A 19759-nucleotide genomic window follows, 5' to 3' on the forward strand; every position below is an offset into this window, starting at 1 on the left:
GGACACCACTTGCTTAGATGAATCCATACATACATCAAGCATTCAATGAAGGTGGGGTAGGCGTGGGAATCAATTTGACATGACCTTATTTGTTTTAACACTTGTTGGGCTATTTGTGCTTCTGTAAACGTCTCGGCAACTTTATATTCAACAGTTGGAAACGTTTCGACACATGGAAAGGATAGCTTTGTTAAAAATCACACCAATAATTTACCACGTTGTCAAGTGGCAATCTGCTTTTTAATAAAACGATTTTATATTTACAAGATGTCATTGTACAATATTTACATTAAATTGAAAAAAGCAAATGTGAGCTTGTGGTTTCGAATCAGAACACATTAATGATATTACAAGTTTTGTGAACATGAACATCTTACAGGAAGCCTTAGGAAAGACGCACATCGAGGGAGCTAATGCATGGCTTGAGTGCACAACTACCTACTGAACTCTCTGCAGCGAAGAACCAAAATAGCCTACAATTCCGACAGCCCTCACATGGGTTCCACCGATGTTCAACAGTCTAGACAACCCGCACACCCAAGGCACAGCTCTGCATAGAAAACTCCCAATTAGCAGACAACACCGATCACACTCACAGTTTACGTTCAAACACCTCATACAGATCAACACTACTGGGTAAACATATAGATGGTACTAAACCTCACAGATCAGGTGGAAAGGCACACAATGCCACCTACCAGGTCCTGTGGAGGACAATCAACTGGGAAAACCTACAGAGGATCCTAATCAACCTCACAGGTCAGGTGGAAGGTCACACAATGCCACCTACCAGGTCCTGTAGAGGGCACTCTACTTAAAAAACCTACAGTGGATCCTAATCGACCTTATATAGGACAGGTGGAAGGTCATACAAGCCCACATACCAGGTCCTATAAAGATCTCTCTATTGGAAAAAACTATGACCTTGTATCAGTTGAATGCACATAACATGAATACACTCTCACTTGAATTAGAGATGTATAGCATGAGCCTACCATTATGGTCCAGAAGGTTGCACCTTCGTGCACATAGGATAATGGTTTCTTTTCTGGCGAAGAAATCCCTTCCCTTAAAAGTGATTATTTCAATGAAATGTCTTCCATAGCATGAATATGCCTTTCTCCTCCCCCACAAGCTTCAGGAACAATGTTGATAACTACATGCGCTAAACTAGAAAAACATAAAGCTAAGCTATAAGGGTTCAGATACTGGTTTGATTAATCAGTTCCCGTTTTTTTGCTCAGTAGTCAGAACCGGAGGTCAAAGCACACTCATTAACCACTTGGATGCTAATGACAAGGGTAACTCGTCATGGAGTGCCCATTCATTTCAATGGAAATGTAATGGTCATCGTTGGACATGCCATAGCATCCAAGTTTAAAGACCACAATTGTAATATTCATTACAGGTTTTATACATACGGCTTTAACACAGGTCACTAAATGTGTGCCTAAGCATATTCCTACAATTTTCTGGAAACACAATTGAGAGGCAAGGGAATTTTTTTGCAGTGATAGAGCAAGAAGGAAACATCACTTTACCACTGCAGCACAACAAATAGAAAGAACTGTATCCCCGCTGTAAGATGGCTGCTAAAATGTTATTCCAGAGCATGACAGTCAAAGACTGATGTTATTGCGCCCGAACTAAGACACGAATACCACTGGCACATAATGCAGCATAAAGACGAACTATGAGCAAGGTAGTAGGCGTGATCTCATCACTACGGAAAGAAAAATCCTAGGGAAATGATATGAGCACAAAAATATATCGGCTGCAATGCTACTGCAGACAAACCTTGCCTACTGTAAATCTAAAACAGCAGGAAGTTCTATGAAAAGAGTGTTCGGTGGAAAAAGACATATTACCATTAAACACATGATGCTACAAAATGGCTGATGAATACTGTAAAAAAAAAAAAAAAAAAAAAAGTATGTTTCAATTTTGTAATTCAATTTTCATGAGGAACCGCTACACACTTACTGTTTGATAATCCTGACAGCCAGCACGTAGATCTGCTATAAACCGAGGGTGCAAGGAATCAAGTCTGAAATCTTTGCATGCACCAAAAACTTGCATTGGCGCTGGCACTCTGAAGCCTTGCAGCTTTGCATGCCATCCAATTTTAGATCTTGTGTAGAGAGGTACGAGAACAGAGAGGATGTTACATGCAAGCACACTTCTACTGCCCTAAAGTACAAGTAGTTTTTCCTGAAGAACAACCAGTCATTACTTTCAAACGGCAGCTGTGAGCTACCTCAATGTCCCTTTCTGTGTCTATTTCAAAGTATACCTCTGCAGAAATGAATGCACAAAGCATTTAGAACATTAAACTTCTTTTAATGTAACTGGCTGTGTTACAGCCACTGATCAGTTAATGATATTTCTTTCTCTAGGGGTGGTTTGAATGTGGACAAAGGGAATAAATTAGCTTCTACAACTCGGTTTAATGAAGGGATTAGCACCTCTGCTACTTCTAACACCTCTTGATTTAATTCCCGTAAGTCGCGTCTCGTGGGGACACCGGCTTCCGCCAAAGTAACTACTTTATTAAAAGAACATTGTCTCTGTGAACGTACTGACCCCTGAAAGAGCATAGATGGGGGCTATTGAAGCAAAAGGTGCACAGCCAGACCTTATTTAAAAAAAAAAAAAAGGCACAAAAGGAAAACCGTAATGGTGTTAACACCTGCAACTCCTTGTCTTACATTAAAAAGTACTGCTCTTATGAACCCAACCAGTTTGGGCTTTGTCAGGAGAGGTGTGGCGCAGCGGCAGACGCTGGAGCGCGGGGTTTATAGTTCGATCCCAGGAGCAGCTCAGCTCAGCATCACGTGACACTGGGCAATAGATCACTTAATCTACCCAACAGCCCCCAATGCCTAGATACCCTTAAGGGGATGATACGTCTGTACTTTACAAATAGGAATTATTATTATTCAATTTTGGCCAATAATGTCATAAATAAGGACCAAGGGTAGGTGCTTCATACACTGTGAACGCGGTGTGAGGTCTGAATTACTATCTATAATGCGAGTAAAAGCCGGCTAGGTCAGGTGGGTCTACTCTTGTGCTTCCACAACAAAGGACCCAGGGGATGGCCACGCATCTCAATGGCACGGTGTCTTATGAAGCTCACCAGGCATTACTGAAGTCTCCAAGTATTGTTCAATGCATATGTATGGTCGCTACACATGTCATCAGAAGACACACTCTTTCATGGCACCATCTTCGCATCTTATTGAGTGAGGTGGGCAGCACTAAATACTCTGACTGCTTCAACAGAGAGGCAAACTGAGTATACAAATAAGAGTTGATGACATTAAATTCTGGGTCCTTCACAAGAACAGCTCAGGAAGACTTCATGCTTCCATCAGTTAAAGTAATCCACTCACCTCTATCATCAAGAGAAACAAACTCAGGTGCTCTTTGACTGTATCTCTAATGTGAAAGCTCAGGCATCAGCTACAATCAAATCAAATTTGTCTGTCTGAACATGTTCAAGAACCTAAAGCCACCACCTCTAATCAAGCCCCAGAATCATGGAAGGATGCCTTTCCATAGACAGATTACAGAATGCTTTTCATATTCTCAATCAGATCTTTGTGGGCACAGCTTACTTTGTAATCATTGATATGAGTATCTTGCTTAGAGCAGGTTTTGAACATGTTCCATGATCTGCGACTGGCTTCTTGCGACTTTCAAAAAAGAACTCAAGGGAATCATTAAGGTGTTATGATCCTCAGACCTTTTTGTGTGCTTTTTCAAATGATCTTAAATCACTTTTTGTTATTAGAGAAATGTTCCAAGACCAGCTCCTGATAGACGAGCACATCCCCAATTAGCATTGGGGTGCACTTTTTTTTGGTGACCAGGCAAAAACTGGGCATGCAATTTCCATTCCAACAAAATAGGCTGTCAGCAGCACATGCACTAACTTGAGATATGGCGAAGCAAGATATGCTGTAGACACCATCCAATGTAAAGCCAGAGCAGTCCTTTACACAAAGTTCAATATTCTGTCTAGGTGGCCGCTGACTCTTAGGATGGGCCTAAAGAACCCCGCACGAGTGGTTGCTGTCAACCCCTGCGCCTACGCTCTCCGGGACCTTCTTTGCCTCTTGCAAGGAAAGAGTGCAGAATGCACCAGCACAAACACTGACAATGCAACTCCGGCTGCAATGTCACGCTCTCTGTAGGAGCGCCTCCTGTCTGCTTTTGGGAAGGGGCTAAGGAACTCGCACCTATCAACGTGGTTATAGTATAGGACTACACCCTTCGATGCAGTGCTTCTTGGGCGGCCTCCTCCACAAGTGCACTCTAGAGGGTGCATTAACTGTGCTGCACTTGTGTTGGTGGAGCACAGTTAGCATAAACCTCCAGTCTTTTTGCCATGTGTCTGTAATAAAGTGCAGGGGCAAAGACTAAAGCATTCTCTCAGCAGTCATATCCTCATACACATAGGGAAACACCCTTTCTACACACAAAAGGCGCTAACCATACACCTGAGTAATAGTGATAAAAAAAAGGGGCTGCTCAAATGTTTGAGGACCCTTCTGGAATACCAAATTTCTTGAGCTGTCCTGTGCAAGGTGAGTAACCCACAAGTTCTATAACGTTTTGTTATTACGCTTGGATTGCTTATTGCAACAGGTTATGTCCCCTCTCCTAACCAGAGGTGCTATAGCAATTTAAACATGAAAAATACAATGCTCGATACATTACAGATTTACATTTACATTCGAAATTATATTTTCCGGTTTAGCCTAAACTTCAGTAATAAAGTTGACCAAAGCCAGTGCAACCCACCATGAAGTCACAGCTACAGAAGAAAAAGGACCGTGGATGCCTTAACAAACCTATCCTAAAATAGGCTTCATATAAGGTGCGTTAAAAATAGCATGAGACTCCAGTATGTAAAAAAGGAGTTCCAAAGGTTGGACAAGAAGGGTCTGTGCAGAGCAAAAGCCAAAAACAACCAATTTTCCTTTGAAAAGTAATTCTTTAAGTGCTAATCTCTACATTTTAAGCAAAAGTGCTTGAAGAGAAATTTTGCATGCAGTTTTTATTTTCAGTTTGGACATGGCCGTATTGCCTCTAGCCTGAAAAACAGAATTGCTTAGATTAGCTCACAAGGATAAAAAATTATTACATCGTGGGATCTACGAAAGTGGAAGATCTTACTGATTTCAATGAAGCCAGGTCTCTTCATTAGAAAACAAAGTGGACAACCAAAATTAAGCTGTGACTCTAAGGTGTGTATCACAATTAAAAGTCCCTGGAGACATCCCTGGCAATGCTCCTAATGTGTTTGTATTGGGAACAACATTTTTTTTAAAAAAGGAACCAACACACTTTTTCCAAGTGGAACCCATGAACTAACAAAAAAGGGACACAAGACTGAAAATTTCAAGATAGACGAGTGCTACAAAATTAGAAAGCTAAGCTGCTTTTCCCCATATAAACCAAGGACAAGCATCACATCTGCAAAATGTCCTGGTTTTTTAAATGGTTAAAACTGTCCAAAGTCAGTTAGCGTCTAGGAAAGAGGGCCACTAGAACTTCTGTGTGCCACCTACATTTGATCACAGCATAACCCTGTAGACGTCCAGATATCTTAAAATGAACATCAGTTTTCTAAGCAATCAACATTTCTTTGAATCACAGATCCTCCGACTGGCTTAGAATCCACTGGGCGCGGTGCATTCCTCACGGTTTAAGCTTAAGCCAAGGATGAACGATAGAGAGAATAGACAGCACAGATGACATGAGGCCACAGAGTCCGACGAAGCCTGGGTTTGTCCTGTAGAGTCCCAACTTGTCCAGAGGAATGAAGATGTCGCAGGTATTCTTCAGCACATCCAGGAGTAGTGGGGGATTACTCCTCAGCACATGGATAAGCAGTAGCAACTGCATCCGCAATCGTCGCTCCAGTGGCTGGATATGTGCCTCAGTTTCTTCCATGTCTCCATTCTCCATCACAAAGGTTCCCTTAGGATGCTGGCCAGCTGCCTCGCGCTCCATCAGGAGTCTGATTTCATAGGCGTCGCGGCACAGGTTCATGATCAGTGCAAAGAGGTAATACCTGCAGGTTGAGGAATAAACAGACAATTGATGGACCAGAATTACCAGCAGTTAATAATACAGCATATGCCCACAAAATCCACTTGGGGATCTTTGAAAGATATTTCATGGCTTAATCACAGCAGAAGCAGAACCCTTGGATGTGTAGGTATCTATGGAAAAGGTACAGCAAAGAGGACTAATTAAAAGTTCAGAATACCGGTTTAACCTCATGTCAGCCGTGCTTTCTGTGTGTACCAAAGGCAGCCACCTTTCAGGGACTTGCAAAGTTATTTAAAAGTTCATTGATATACTGTAGTTCACAGACTTTGAGAGCAGAACATGTTTAAGAGGCCCTGTTTCAGTGGTATACCAAGTAAAAACAGATGTGGAAAACAGAACATATTTTATGAAGCATGTTAGAGTCAGAACTTAAAGTTTAAGACGCCAGAGGTTTAACCAATACCTGAAAATTGCCTGCATTTAAAGATGTGCTTGACTAACATACTGTGGAAACCATTATGGGATTCTGTGAACACAGAAAGCTGCTTTCTCTTACAACACAGCCAGGAAATGTAAAGCATACAGTTTCTCTAGTTAAAGTGTGGTCAACCCTTGACAATACTGTGACCCAGAGCAAGCCGCTCAGGGTTCATTCACAGTATGGCGGCCAACTTGCTAGGCTGGCAGAGAATCTGGTCTCTCCGCCCGGTTGGTGGACAGTTCAGCCCCTTCAAAGATGTCCAACTGCCTATCTCTATGCATACAAAACGGTCGGTGCAGTAGATAAGCTGAAAGTAGAGCTGAACACAGAACAGCCAAGTTAGGTTGGCCAAACTAGTCAATCACTTTTTTGTTTCACTGAAACAAAGCCTCAAAATAGAGTTGGCTGTAGTAAAAAAAAAAAAACAGAAAAAACCAGCCATGTTGCTCAGCAAGTTGACTCCCTGTGCTGGAGGACCTCCGTTTGTTTTCCCCGACTAGATCCGCTACGCTTTATATGGCAGACTCTGCCTGAAAAATCTGCGACCGTTGCCCCATCCAAATACAGCATAGCTGACCGCTTCCACGACCTGGAAGTTCCAATGTTGCCAGTCCTTCAGGTCAAGGATTTCCAAAGGTAGACCTTCAGAAACCCTGTAGTCCCCCAAACTGTAATTGAGTACAGCTGGGTGGGAGGACTGGTCCTCAACTCTGAATTAACCCTCTATAGCCTTGTGTCTCCGTGCTTCAGACACTAGTGCTACACCCTCTGTAATCCCCTGGGGGCCCCAGCCTTGGCATGAAGGCACAGCCCTACGCAAATGACGGAACACATCTGCTCCAGGACACACGCCAGAGCAAAGACGTGAGTGCAGATGTGTGAACCCTTAGCAACACACAGAGATTCCTCCCATGGAGGATCCAGACCATTTCGTCAACATGCGGCAAGTCGCCAACATGCGGCAAGTTACAGGCAGACTGGCACTCCAGTAACTAACTGCCAACCTGCCTTTAAGAGCAGGCTCGAATTTTTGCACCGCAACTTAGAACACTTTTTTTAAAAATTATTTTTGGGTGTTTTTTTACACAACATGGGGCACACTGCCTGCCTTTGCTGAGAAAGTCTGGACCAGCTCAGACAGAGATAGTACACAGTTTTATGCAATATGGTTGCACACCCGCTTAATTTTTTTAAATAGCTAAATTTGGAACAGAACCGGAACTCTTAGTTAACTTAAAAATTTGTTTTTTTCAGTGGCAAACATAAGGGAGGGAACTTTCATTAAAGGAATTTCGACACCCTGCAGTTTGTAAAGTTCCCACCCGATAAGAGGGTCTCATTTGAGGAGACACGTCCCACCCAAAAGTGGCCCATTTTAGATGTTGAACAACGTCAGGTTTTGCTTAGAACTTGCATAAATATAAACACAGAACACAAAATGGAAGTCGAGAAAGAATTTACTTCCAAGACTCTAAAGCACGAACAATGCAGTCTGCTAGTTCGCGGTTTGCTTTGACAACAGAATGTGCATCACCTCCAGTTTTAAATGTTCAATGAGTAGTTATTGTTTTCATACTTCATGCCCGAGGTCTGTGTCTTTTTTACTATTTTCGTATATATAAATTCTGCTTGAAGGTAGACACATACATTCATTAGCCTTAACAAGAACATTTTCAGATCTCACTTGAAAGTAGGAGCACACGGATTTACAAAAAACTGTGTTTTTTCCTCACTTGCACTTCCCAACGCCGAGTTGGCGAGTGCAAGCAAGGAAAATCCAATGCTAGACCACCTCCTAGCGAGATTTCTCAACGCAGGCGGTCTCGAATGGTTGCGACCGCTCGCGTTGAAAAAACCATTCATTCGCGTTGGGGAAGCTGCCACCCGAGTAGAAAATGTACTCGAGCAGCAGAAACAAGCAGCACCCTCTTGCACTGCGCATGGTGCTGTACACACAGATTTTCCAGCGTGGGACAAACACCTGGCGCTAAAATTCAGCGCGAATGGCAGGACCTAACGCACTCCACCGCGGCGGAGTTTGTTGGTCACTTTGCAGAGTTAACTCTGCAAACTCCGCCCAGGCCTACAGCCTCTACCCACCACTCCTAAAAGTCATATGATGCCACTTTATTCTTGGAATACTGTTCCCCTGAAAAGTGACTGCCTCTAGAAAAGTATGTATGTCTCTATTAATTTACGTGTCCACCACTTCTGTCACCATCCAACCTGGGCAACATTGCTCCAGTCTTAAGGTCCAAGCAAGCTGAAGAGTACACAGCATGTTGGTAGAGGGCTGGAGCTTAACTCTGATCTACAGCTTCACAAAACAAATTAACATACCCCAGGGTTTGCACCCCGTTCGGAACCCGAACCGAGCATGCGTCGTACCTGAAGGACCGCTGACTCCACTTGTCCTGGTCCATATCGGTTGCCAGGCCAGACTTCCCCAGCCAGAGGATGTTGTCGCAGGCGAAGTACATGGCACGGTTGAGATTGCTGACAGTTATGCAGAACCGCAGGACGATGTCCGAAAGGTGGATGGCACGCTTAGCAGACTCCAAAGCATCCACAGAGTTGCCCAGTCTGAACACTAAAAAAATTCCAAGTATAAAATGTGCATTAAGTAGAAGACAGAGTGGCGAAAAGCTAATCAATAAAACTGCATGTCCACTCATGAAGGAGTTGCTGTTGTTCAATCAATAAACACACAAGACAAACCATAATGCAAAGTATTTTTTGTACGAGAAACAGCAACCAGTTAAGAGACTTAAATATTGACCAGGTACCCTAGAAATAAGGCTCTTCAAATTACAATACAATATCTAAGAAGAAAATTAATCTACAGGAACTCTTTAAAAATTAAGAGGCGCTGTAGATTCATTTTCTTTTTAGATATAGTATTTTAATTACAATGTGTTTCTATATTGTTTTGCTTCTTTTTATTCTATCATTTGTTTTAATTTTTATATGTAAAGCTAAAATAAAATATTTTAGATAAATATTTTCAATGCAACTTAGACTGCTTGTGTCCTTTCACCAAACTAGGAATAAACAATGGCTTACGCAACCTCATACTGCTGCTGCATGCTGGACCTATGGCCCGACTGCGAGTGAATGGTAGGTAGGCCTGGGTGGTAAATTCCATTCCGCACGCGGAATTTGGGTAATTTTTAATTTTGCGTTCCGCGGAGAACGCAAAATTGCCCAAAATTCTGCGTTCCGCGGCTTCGCGAAATTTTTTGCTTATTCGCGTTCTCAAAATGTGTGTTTGCAAGATATTTCCCCCCAAGCACGCAAACAACGATTGCGAACAGTAAAAAAGCATCGCGAACAAGCAATTCCGCGTGGAATTTCTGCATGTTCGTGGAGATTTTTTACTGTTTCGCTGAGATTTGCGTAACGCGATTACGCAAATTCCGCCCACCCCTAATGGTAGGCCTTCAATGTGAGTAGAGGAACACCCTTGTTTTTTGTTATCGCCCTGGACACTTTGGTCCAGCACTTGCAGGAGTGTTGCATACATAGAAGGCTCCGGTTTTGAAATAGTCCACTTCTAACATCCATGTATGCGGATGACATCTTATTTGTCCGAGATCCACCAACACATCTTCCACCCATCATACGTGAAATAATACGCTATGGACACCTCTCCAGCCTAGCCATAAACTGGGGTAAATAAGAGCTCTTTCTGCTTACAGATTTTACTGTCCCCTGTTATCTAGAGTACCCCCTTGTGCTGGTGCACAGATTCCCCCAAATATTTGGGCATTGTTCTGCACAGACAGAGGACTGAATTTATACCTCAGAACTACGGCCCTGCCCTCGACAAACTCACCTCCCAAGTGGACCGATGGATTAAATTACAGTTGTCTGTAGCAGGGTGGATTGCTAGAATTAAAATGGTGGTACTCCCACGCTTCCTATATCTTTTTTAAAATATACCTATTGCATTGACCAACAATTTTTTTGCCACCCTGTGTACCCTCCTAATAAGCTATATAGGGTGGGCAGATGCGTCAGAATTCGATGGGAGACACTGACCCTTCCGTACAATCGCAGCAGTTTTGGTGTCCGGTATTTCCAACTTTACTATTTAGTGGCACAATGCCACTTTGCCTACTATTAGTACCACCTAGACGCCAAACTCCGCTACCTGAACCCAGAGTGACTCCCCTTGTCCTCACTTCTGCCCATGAATCTCCCATACAATCCTACAGATATATAAACCCTCTCTACGGCCTTCTGGGCTTGGTCCAAGCTTTGGCGTAACTGGGAGGCAGGTTACTGTATTTCCCTTAACTTGCTCAACACAAATAACCCATGGCTCCCTCTAACTCAATAGAGGCTCTTACAGCGCACTTTGATAGCTCATCAGCTCCACACAATGGGAGATCTCTTTACGAATGGCAGGGTCTCCGTGATACCTACCCCCGCTCCCCCGAGAGGCCTCACACCCATGGATAAATTGGTCTTCCACTACCTGCACAGTACCCTGCGCACCACCCTACCCAAATGCCCTGAAGAGCCTGCTGATTCCCCCCCACTGACTTTCGCAATATCTATCACAGATGGTGGAAGATTGGTTCCCAGCTATATCACTCCTGCCTGGCGTGGAGGACAGCAGGACCAGAGAAGTCCAAAGCCGCCTACTAACATGACTTGAGTCACTTCCTACCAGACAACACCTGGCATTACTGCTGTACACAGACCAAATTGTTCTCTAACAATCACAGACATAAGTTGCTCCATTATAAGTATTTGCCCCGCACGTACACCACATTCAAGGCCCTAGGAAGGTTAGATCCTGCGAGGTCAAATCAGTGTCCCAAAGGGCCAGCTGACCATGCCAATTCTGTACACGTAGCTTGGAAATGTACTGTCATTGATGGATTCGGAGGGGCTGTTTTTGCATTAATCTCCACCCTGACTGAACATACGATAGATCCAGATTCTGGGGTCTATCAAGCCATTGAGTCCAGCACTGAGACGCTTCACTGCCATAGCTCTGTTACTGGCTAAGCCGCAATTAGCCCTTGGTAGGGGCAGTAGCAGGGTCCCCACTACCAGTGGCTGTCTGAAGGGCATGACATGCTGTGATACTACCAGCGAAATCTACCCAAGGATATTCGGCTGCCTATCCGTGACTATTTATTGACTTTAGAATCTGAAGACACTGATGATGCCGCTGATTGGAATTAATAACCCATACCGTTTATCGATCGTAGTACACTGCCTGTTGACCTGTATATATGTATGGGCTTCCCCTTATTGCTCACTGTTTTTCAGCCTCAGTATCAATGTGTCTTCCCACTTACGTCTCCGTTTGACTGCTGTATTCTCCCCTTCATGCAAATTATGCTAGTTTCTCACATAATGGTGTGGACATCTATGTTCTGTGCAGCGTCGATAAGTAAAAAAAATAAAAATAAGACTGCTTGTGGCCTCGCTGAAAAACAATATCAGATACTGGTTGCATCTATGTGGGCGGCCATTATGGAGGCAAGTCAGCATGGGCCTGAGTGTCTGTCCTCGAGCTCCTGCAACAGACATGGTAGCCCACCCACCAACACTACTACATTGGCGAAGAGGAGCCAGATTCCTCATTATGGAGCCAAGCTGCATCCAGAGCACAAGACAAATTTGTAAAAGTGACTACCCCTAGCGCCACCCACCACACAGACAATTTACCTGTGACCGGTTCTCCGAACAGTCAAGGCCCTTTTAGAACCAGACCTACACATGGAGTTACCATCTTGCTCTGCTCCCCTTCCCTCTGCTCACTCTCTCACACCCACTCTTGCTTGCTCAAACTCTATTCCGCTCAAACTCTGTCCCGCTCAAACTCTTTCTTTCGCTCATGTCTCGTTGTTTCCATTTTGCACCTCATTTTTTGTGCCTCTTTTTCGTACCTCGACCATTGTTTTCTGCCTCTTTTTGGCCTCTTGGTGTGACTTTTTCCTATTAGCCTATCTGCTCTGTTTGTGTCCTATGTCCCCCTACCTGCATCCTTGTTTTCCGCCCTTCTCCCTGCCAGCGTCACTTACCTTTTCCTGCCTTCCGCTCTCCCACCTCCTGCTCCCCTAACTTGACCATCTCCCACAGTGCTCCTCCCCTCTCCCTGGACATACCAGTGCAGGCGCAATATAGGCAAGCTTGTCTGCAGCCATCAGCTTTTGGACAGAGCCCAGCACCAGAAACCCTAGCTCTCACTGACGTAACACATTTCATTAATTGTTCAACACTGGTCCCTGATGCTACAACACTCCTCACCAACACAGAAGGAACTTTCACTTGTACCTCTTGCAGATCTGCTTGCATTCTCACTTCCACACACCCACCACCTCAACACCCACTAACCCATCACCAACACACCCAGCATGCCGCTGGTCCAAACACACCTGAATCAGCAACCATCCACACAACACTACCCACTCACAAGCAAGTGCCTCAACACCTGCTCGCTCAGCAAACACAACATTGAGATATGGGACCTTATGAATGACCAAACATTGAATCTGCTCTTCTTCATGGATACTTGGCTGCATCCAGCCTCGGCTCCAAACATAGTCTCTGCTATCTCCGCCGGATATAAAATCATCAGACATGTCCGCCAACACAAGCGTGGTAAAGGAATTCACATCATTTTCAAGGAGACTAACAGCTGCACCACCTCTGAAGGCACCACAACGAGCTACATGGAGTAGCTCAAGCTACAGATCACAGCAAGCTTCACCCTGTGAGGAACCCTCATCTATAGACCACCAGGACCCTGCGTGAACTTTGCCAATAAAATCACGGATTTCGTCTCACTCCAATATCGACATACAGACTTTTATCCTTGAACTTTAACTTCGAAGACTACACTGACCCAAACTACGTTGCCCGCCCAGAAAACCTCGGCCTCACCCAGCATGTCACAGAACCCACCCACGCTGCAGGGAACCTCCTACATCCAGACATCTTATCGCTCAGCATGCTGTGGTCAAAAAACATTTAACAGTCACCTGGACAGGCCACGCCCTCGTCAGTTCTAATATCACCATACCATAGTAAGTAAGTAAATGTAAATGTGGGATACTTGTAAAGCGCACTGTTACTCTACCCGAGTGTCCTGGCGCTGTAGACCGCTGGGGAACCCGTCCTGGTTTTCCCTGTGAGATGGTCCCTTTCTGGGTATCTCCAGGGTGAAACCAGGCATCCCCGGCGTCTGTGGGGGGCCGTTGTAGAGATGAGGCAAGCTTAATGCCCAGAGTTACCGAGTGTGTTCCCTGGCTAGAGTAGGCACTGAGGCGAGAATTATCGAGTCCGTTGACCCTGGTTCAAGACCCTGCCGCGTCGGGAATTGAACCCTGGTCCCGGGCCGTTCTCTGCTTACAGGTCTGCCGCCTCTAACCAGTGAGCCACACCACTCCACAAGTAAAAAAAAGTAAGTAAATTTTTATTGTACAGTTAATGAAAATCTTTCCAAGCATCCGTCAATTTACACAGTTTCATAATAAAAATACATGTCATGATACATTGCCATTGTGGCAGTTCAAGAATAAAAGAAAGCGCTATTAAATATGAAAGATAAAAACCAATACAAATGTGGCTAATGGTTTATGGGCGTAAAATTAGCCTAATAAACAACAAAAGAGAGGTTTATATGAGTTTCAAAGACACCACAGAGAGGAGCAAAATACTGGGAGATCACACACCCAATTTGGGTGGTATAGAAGGCCCTCACACACCGACCTGGTCAGTGTCATGCTTCATCATCGGGCCCCACAAAAGAGGCCGAGTGCCTCTTTCGTGTGCTGCGACGCTAGGAGACTGCGGAGCTGGTTGTGTGTGAAGGGCGTGCAGTGAGTTATATAGATAAAAGGTGCCTAAAGGGTATCAAAAAATTAAATTTTAATGAGTGATCCCTACGACACGGATATAAAGAAATATGTGTCTGAATAAATTGCCAAAGTTAATGGTTTGGTTAATTCAGATTTCTATTTAAGTCACACAACCAGCTCCGCAGTCTCCTGGCGTCGCAGCACACGAAAGAGGCACTCGGCCTCTTTTGTGGGGCCCGATGATGAAGCATGACACGGACCAGGTCGGTGTGTGAGGGCCTTCTATACCACGCAAATTGGGTGTGTGATCTCCCAGTATTTTGCTCCTCTCTGTGGTGTCTTTGAAACTCATATAAACCTCTCTTTTGTTGTTTATTTGCATAAAACCGGGGACTAAGAGAGAGTACCTTATTTCTCCCTGCCTCTCCCATTGTTGTTTTGTAAAATTAGCCTAGGCATGAACACGGTCCCCTTTTGTGAGTTCAAAATTCGAAGCAGGGTATCTTAGGCCTGCTGAGAGCAAGAAAATAAAGTGTCATGTGCGGGGATGACTTGAGGACAGGGCAGCCAGGAAAGCATTAGGCAGACAGTTTTGTTACTCAAAGCGCATGTAATGTTGTGCTGAACTTAGGAAGAAGTAGAAGGGTCTGTATTCATAGAATTGCCTCAGGATCTATAATCAATAGAGCCAGGGTACTAGTCCAAACTTGTACTTGGTAAATCACCGCAAAGTGCATGGTGTGCTTAGTGTGCAAATATTTGTCAAAGCTAAAGTACACGGCAGATTAAGCATAACTTAAGTTGAAAGTAATGGCTGGCAGCTATTGCAGGCCTGTGATTAACAGCATGGCCTAGCCAATCAGCCTCTTAATTGTATGTTTAGCAACGGTCTTGTTCCGGCAACCGGTAACGCCGGTACCTCGGGAAAAGTGCTAAGTGCAAGAGCAGCATTGAGAGTGACCGGTAACCGTGTGCAGATGTACCGGGGAAAGTGCTTAGCGCAAAACGGCATTATGAGTAGGTGCGGGTGTCAGGGGTTGACCCACCGCTTGGCCTTGAGCTAACTTGTTGGTCATTTCAGTTCAACAAATGATTAAAGCCTGTAAAACAAAAAGACACAAAGTAGAACAGAAAAATTCCTAAAAGACCATTTAAAGGACACACAGGGCCAATTGTTTAGAAGGCGGGAGTTTCGGAGGAGCAACTGAGCCATGCTAGCTTATTTATAAGATCGTTGCCGCTGTCTCTGAGGCTTTAAGTCCTTGGGCCAGTGGTTGAGAGTGGGGACCAACTTCCAAGCTGGACCCTCGTTCCCTCCAGATTACTTTGTCCTCTTAAAGTGCAGGAAGTGCACAGATTGCTTCTTGTTGGGGCGGTGATGCGAGCGAGGGTCTTCTCGGTGAGGATCATAGTGCTAGTTTCTAAACTGCATCTGGAACGCTATTGTCTGCTGGATCTTCTTTCTGTTTGTTGAAATGGACGTCCGTGGCTACAAGGAATTTTACCAAACGGCAGCTCAGTTGGACATCGTCGCCGAGGAAGCTTGCCAGCACCGCTTGCCTGCAGGACCGTATATGTTTTTTGTTGAAATAGTAGTAGTTGTAGTAGTTCACTGCTTACGGTGATGAGGTGTACTATGTTCTCTTCGCCGTCCCAGCAGAGTCAGCACATTGCTTGCGTCGGAGGGCGTAGCCACGGCAGCAAGTGGTTTGCGGAAGGCAGCAGCCCTAAGCGAAATTTCAGGAACTTCTCTTTCATATTTTTGGAGAAGCTAGTGTGGAGATATGCTTGGGGTGAGGGTTTAGTGTAAGATTGTATGGTGAGCCGGCCATGTGCCAGCCATGTGCACGCTCTGCCAGGGAGGCTTTATCCAGCAAGATATATGAGAACTGTTAGTACAACATCCTAGACGCTCCCTAATAAGCGACTCACACAGTTTGCCAAACTCACAAATGTTCATTATTTCTCACAAAAGAGCTATGTAACTAAGAACAGTTTCTTTTTTTGGTTGCATTCTAAAACTGCATATATCCTGTGGCCAAAATGATTGTCTAAAATTGTAATGTACTATAGACATCAATTCTTTACAACGTCTCCACCTAAGCGAACCTGTCATTTGAGAAGGCCTTAGTGCACCTTCCTACTTCCTACCTCTAAATTGTGTAACACAAGGGTTGTCAATATGGTGAATTTCTCTTCCACGTTCATTATTAGATGAATTAAACTAACTTGTTAGTGGTGTGCAAGCACCAACAACTTCATCTTCGCAGTCGTTATGCAATCTCACAGCAGGTGAACAACTACATATTCCTTTTTTCTCTCATGCACAAGATCTAGGCCCAGGCACACCTAGTCTTTGTGACCTGAAGGCACAATTACAATTATTTACCTCTCAAAACACAAATTGCAGGGAGAATGCTCTCTTACATAGACATCACTACTAGTAAAAAGCAACCGTTTACCTGAGGATTGGACACATCACTGGTCAGTCTCAGGTTAAACTTAATCTTCTGAACAACCGAGTACCTTGTCTCATCAACAAAGTCTGTTCCAAAACGGGCTTATTTAATTAAGAGGTAGCTTAGACATCATCAACACTTGGACATCCTATTGGGGATGGACTACCTCGCAAACGCTGGAAAGTTCAGTACAGAATTATTGCAAGGGAAATGTTCTACTTCCCAACATATTCCACTAGAAAGAACAGAGAATAACCATCCCCGTATAGCCACAAAAACAACAACCACCATCCAGAGGTCCTACATGCATGAAAAAGAATAGATTCAACTTAATCCGTGGTGCTCCCATTTTTCTTCCTCAAGACAGGTGACCGCTTAGGAAAAATGATTTCGCCAAGCATCACCAAAGCGGCCTGTCTCTCTATAAACTCATATTAAAGTGAATCTCATGTAGATTGTTAAGACAGTATAAACCTATGGCATCTAGGGTAACATGGTACAGTCATTTAAAATAGGGTAATTAGAAAAAGAATGACATCACTTACACTTGCGTCCAAGACTCATGTGTGCTTCCAGCCGTTTGACTCGTGCAAGAAACTCTGGACTTCTTCCATTCTTCTGAAGGGTGTAGCCAAGAAAGGTGCAGGCATACTGTGCAGCTCTGCAAGGAGAAAGAAACGAGTATGAAAACACGCAATGGGGTCTCTAGTGCAGGGACCTCCACCACCCCTTGCATAACTATTCTTTACATGTTACATCTCATGCAAATCAGTGGATCTTGGTGATAATCTACAGCATTCCAACCTTGTGAGGCCACTGTATGCAAGGCAGAAAATAAATTATAACTCGTTTAAACATGGTATACGGGTAATGTCTAATGTTAACAGGCTCTTGTCACAAGCCGTTCAGCTGAAGGTGTATAAAGGCTGAAATATTCTCTAAAAAACTAGATGAGCAATGTATCTTAGGATATCAAACTTGGTACCAGTATTATGAAGTGAATATTTGACTTTTCCCACATCTCTAGATACAAGGTACAATTTGGGGAAAGTGAAGCACCTCTCTTGTCCGGAACAACAACAACACAGACCTTCATAGAGGGATAACATTTTCTCAGGAAATTGAATAAACTGAAATACATTTGTATCTATATTATTAGCCAAATACAACAAAAATACTGGTTAAAGTACAAAAGCGTAGCACACTCTTCCTTATGCCAAAATAGAACACCAGATTTTACTTGTATTTTTATTATCTGGTATTTATAGGGGATGAGATTGTATCATACTACAATGTAATGGATTATATATTTTATATGATGTGTGATGTCTTATGGCCAAAACTGACCGAATAAACATATTTATACTAAACACCAGGTGCTTAACTCCTGGAGGAAAAACGATCTGGAGGACAAAATGATCTGAAGGGAGAAGCACTCTACAAGTAAAAAAATCAAATATATTACACCGCAGGTCCTTTCTTTAGTCCAAACCCATGTAAAATAATTGAATTTGTTACTAGTAGAGTGCTTCTCCCTTCAGATCATTCTATATTAATAGCGAGTTACAATGTATAGTGAAAGGCAATATCATGCCCTTGATGACACAGACAACCAACGAATTCAGGAGGGGATGGAATCTGCATCAGTGGACATAAAAGCACCCTCAGGACCATTCCCCATCTCCCTATATGCGGCCTTATGTATAAGTGGAAAGACTTTGCCATGGAAATTATGGAAGGCTGCAGGAATACACAACATAGCAGGACAATAAACTAAAACCTTTGCAGTCACTGCAGTTTGACTTCGGACTCCCAATGTCCTAAACATGGTGATACTTACAGCTGAACCAGTGCTTGGACGGTTCTTTAGGGCAGCCCCATGGGACTTCCAGGACTCACTCATAGAACAATACCTGAGAATATGGGGATATTGTAAAGGTGTGTTATCAGGTGTCTGTGATACTACACCTGATCTGTTCATACCTATAAGCATACCCTGAAAACTAGATGGCAAACATTTAGTTCTCCACAGACCACACAAATACAGAAGAGGACAAGACTAACATTCTTGAATCATATAACATGGGATAGAGAAGGAGAGCTGAGCCACTATAGGAGCATACGGGACTGGTACTGGATACCACAAACATTGACTAAGGGAGGTCTAACCAGCGATATTAAGTGTTGAAGGTTGCCAACAGGTCAGCCCAGTTTTGTACCATGGTCTGACCATGCACTACTGTCCTTTAGGTGGTCCCCAGTAACACAGACCCACAAGGCCGCCATTCTAAAGAAGGTCAGTCGAGTATGGTCTAGATTACCCGCTAAAAACTGGGAGGCAGCCCTGAAAAGCTGCCCGCCCGCCCCCCATGAGGATCCGGTTGCTGCCAATGAAGCCTTTGAGCATTGGATCAACTCCACACTAGACCCTATTCTGCCCAAAAAAGATCTATTGCACAGAGAGGGCCCCAACAAACAACCCTGGTACACCAAGGAACTTAAGGAACACAAACAACTGTGCAAACGTGCGGAAAGGAAGTGGAGAAAGAACTACGCAGTCGCCGCGAAAAACGAATACAGGTCATCCCTGAGATCATACAAAAACCTATTAAAAACAACACAGGCCGCCTACTACCAGAGCAAAATTGCGGAAGCAGCTAACGCCCCTAGGGAAAATTTTAAAATCTTTCAATCCCTAGTCAATACATCCAGGACTATTAGCCCTGTTTTGAACCCACAGAAACACTGTGAGGAGTTAGCTATCTTCTTCGAATCCAAGGTGTCGAATATCTACTCCGGCTTTGCACCAGTGATAGATTCCCCAGATAATTGGGAGAGCGGACAAAGGGGGGACCAGGAAGTAGACCCTAATCCAGTTGCAGATCTTAAAGTCCTCCCACCTCTGGATCTGGATGGAGTAGAAAGTCTCC

The 19759-nt window shown here is 44.0% G+C and overlaps 1 protein-coding gene across 1 annotated transcript in view; it reads right to left on the reverse strand.

Moving 5' to 3' along the window:
* Nucleotides 1-221: 221 nt before the first annotated feature.
* PEX11B (peroxisomal biogenesis factor 11 beta) overlaps nt 222-19759 on the reverse strand; it is a 70520-nt gene continuing 50982 nt past the window's right edge. The window contains exons 2-4 of the mRNA XM_078669634.1: nt 17375-17490; nt 8936-9137; nt 222-6085 (exon numbers count right to left, since the gene is read on the reverse strand). Of these exons, the coding sequence (XP_078525760.1) occupies nt 5710-6085; nt 8936-9137; nt 17375-17490 (694 nt within the window). The 3' untranslated portion in view covers nt 222-5709. The remainder of the gene's footprint in view (nt 6086-8935; nt 9138-17374; nt 17491-19759) is intronic.

The sequence above is a fragment of the Lissotriton helveticus genome, chromosome 12, assembly GCF_964261635.1.
Source record: "Lissotriton helveticus chromosome 12, aLisHel1.1, whole genome shotgun sequence".
NCBI classification, from domain to species: domain Eukaryota; kingdom Metazoa; phylum Chordata; class Amphibia; order Caudata; family Salamandridae; genus Lissotriton; species Lissotriton helveticus.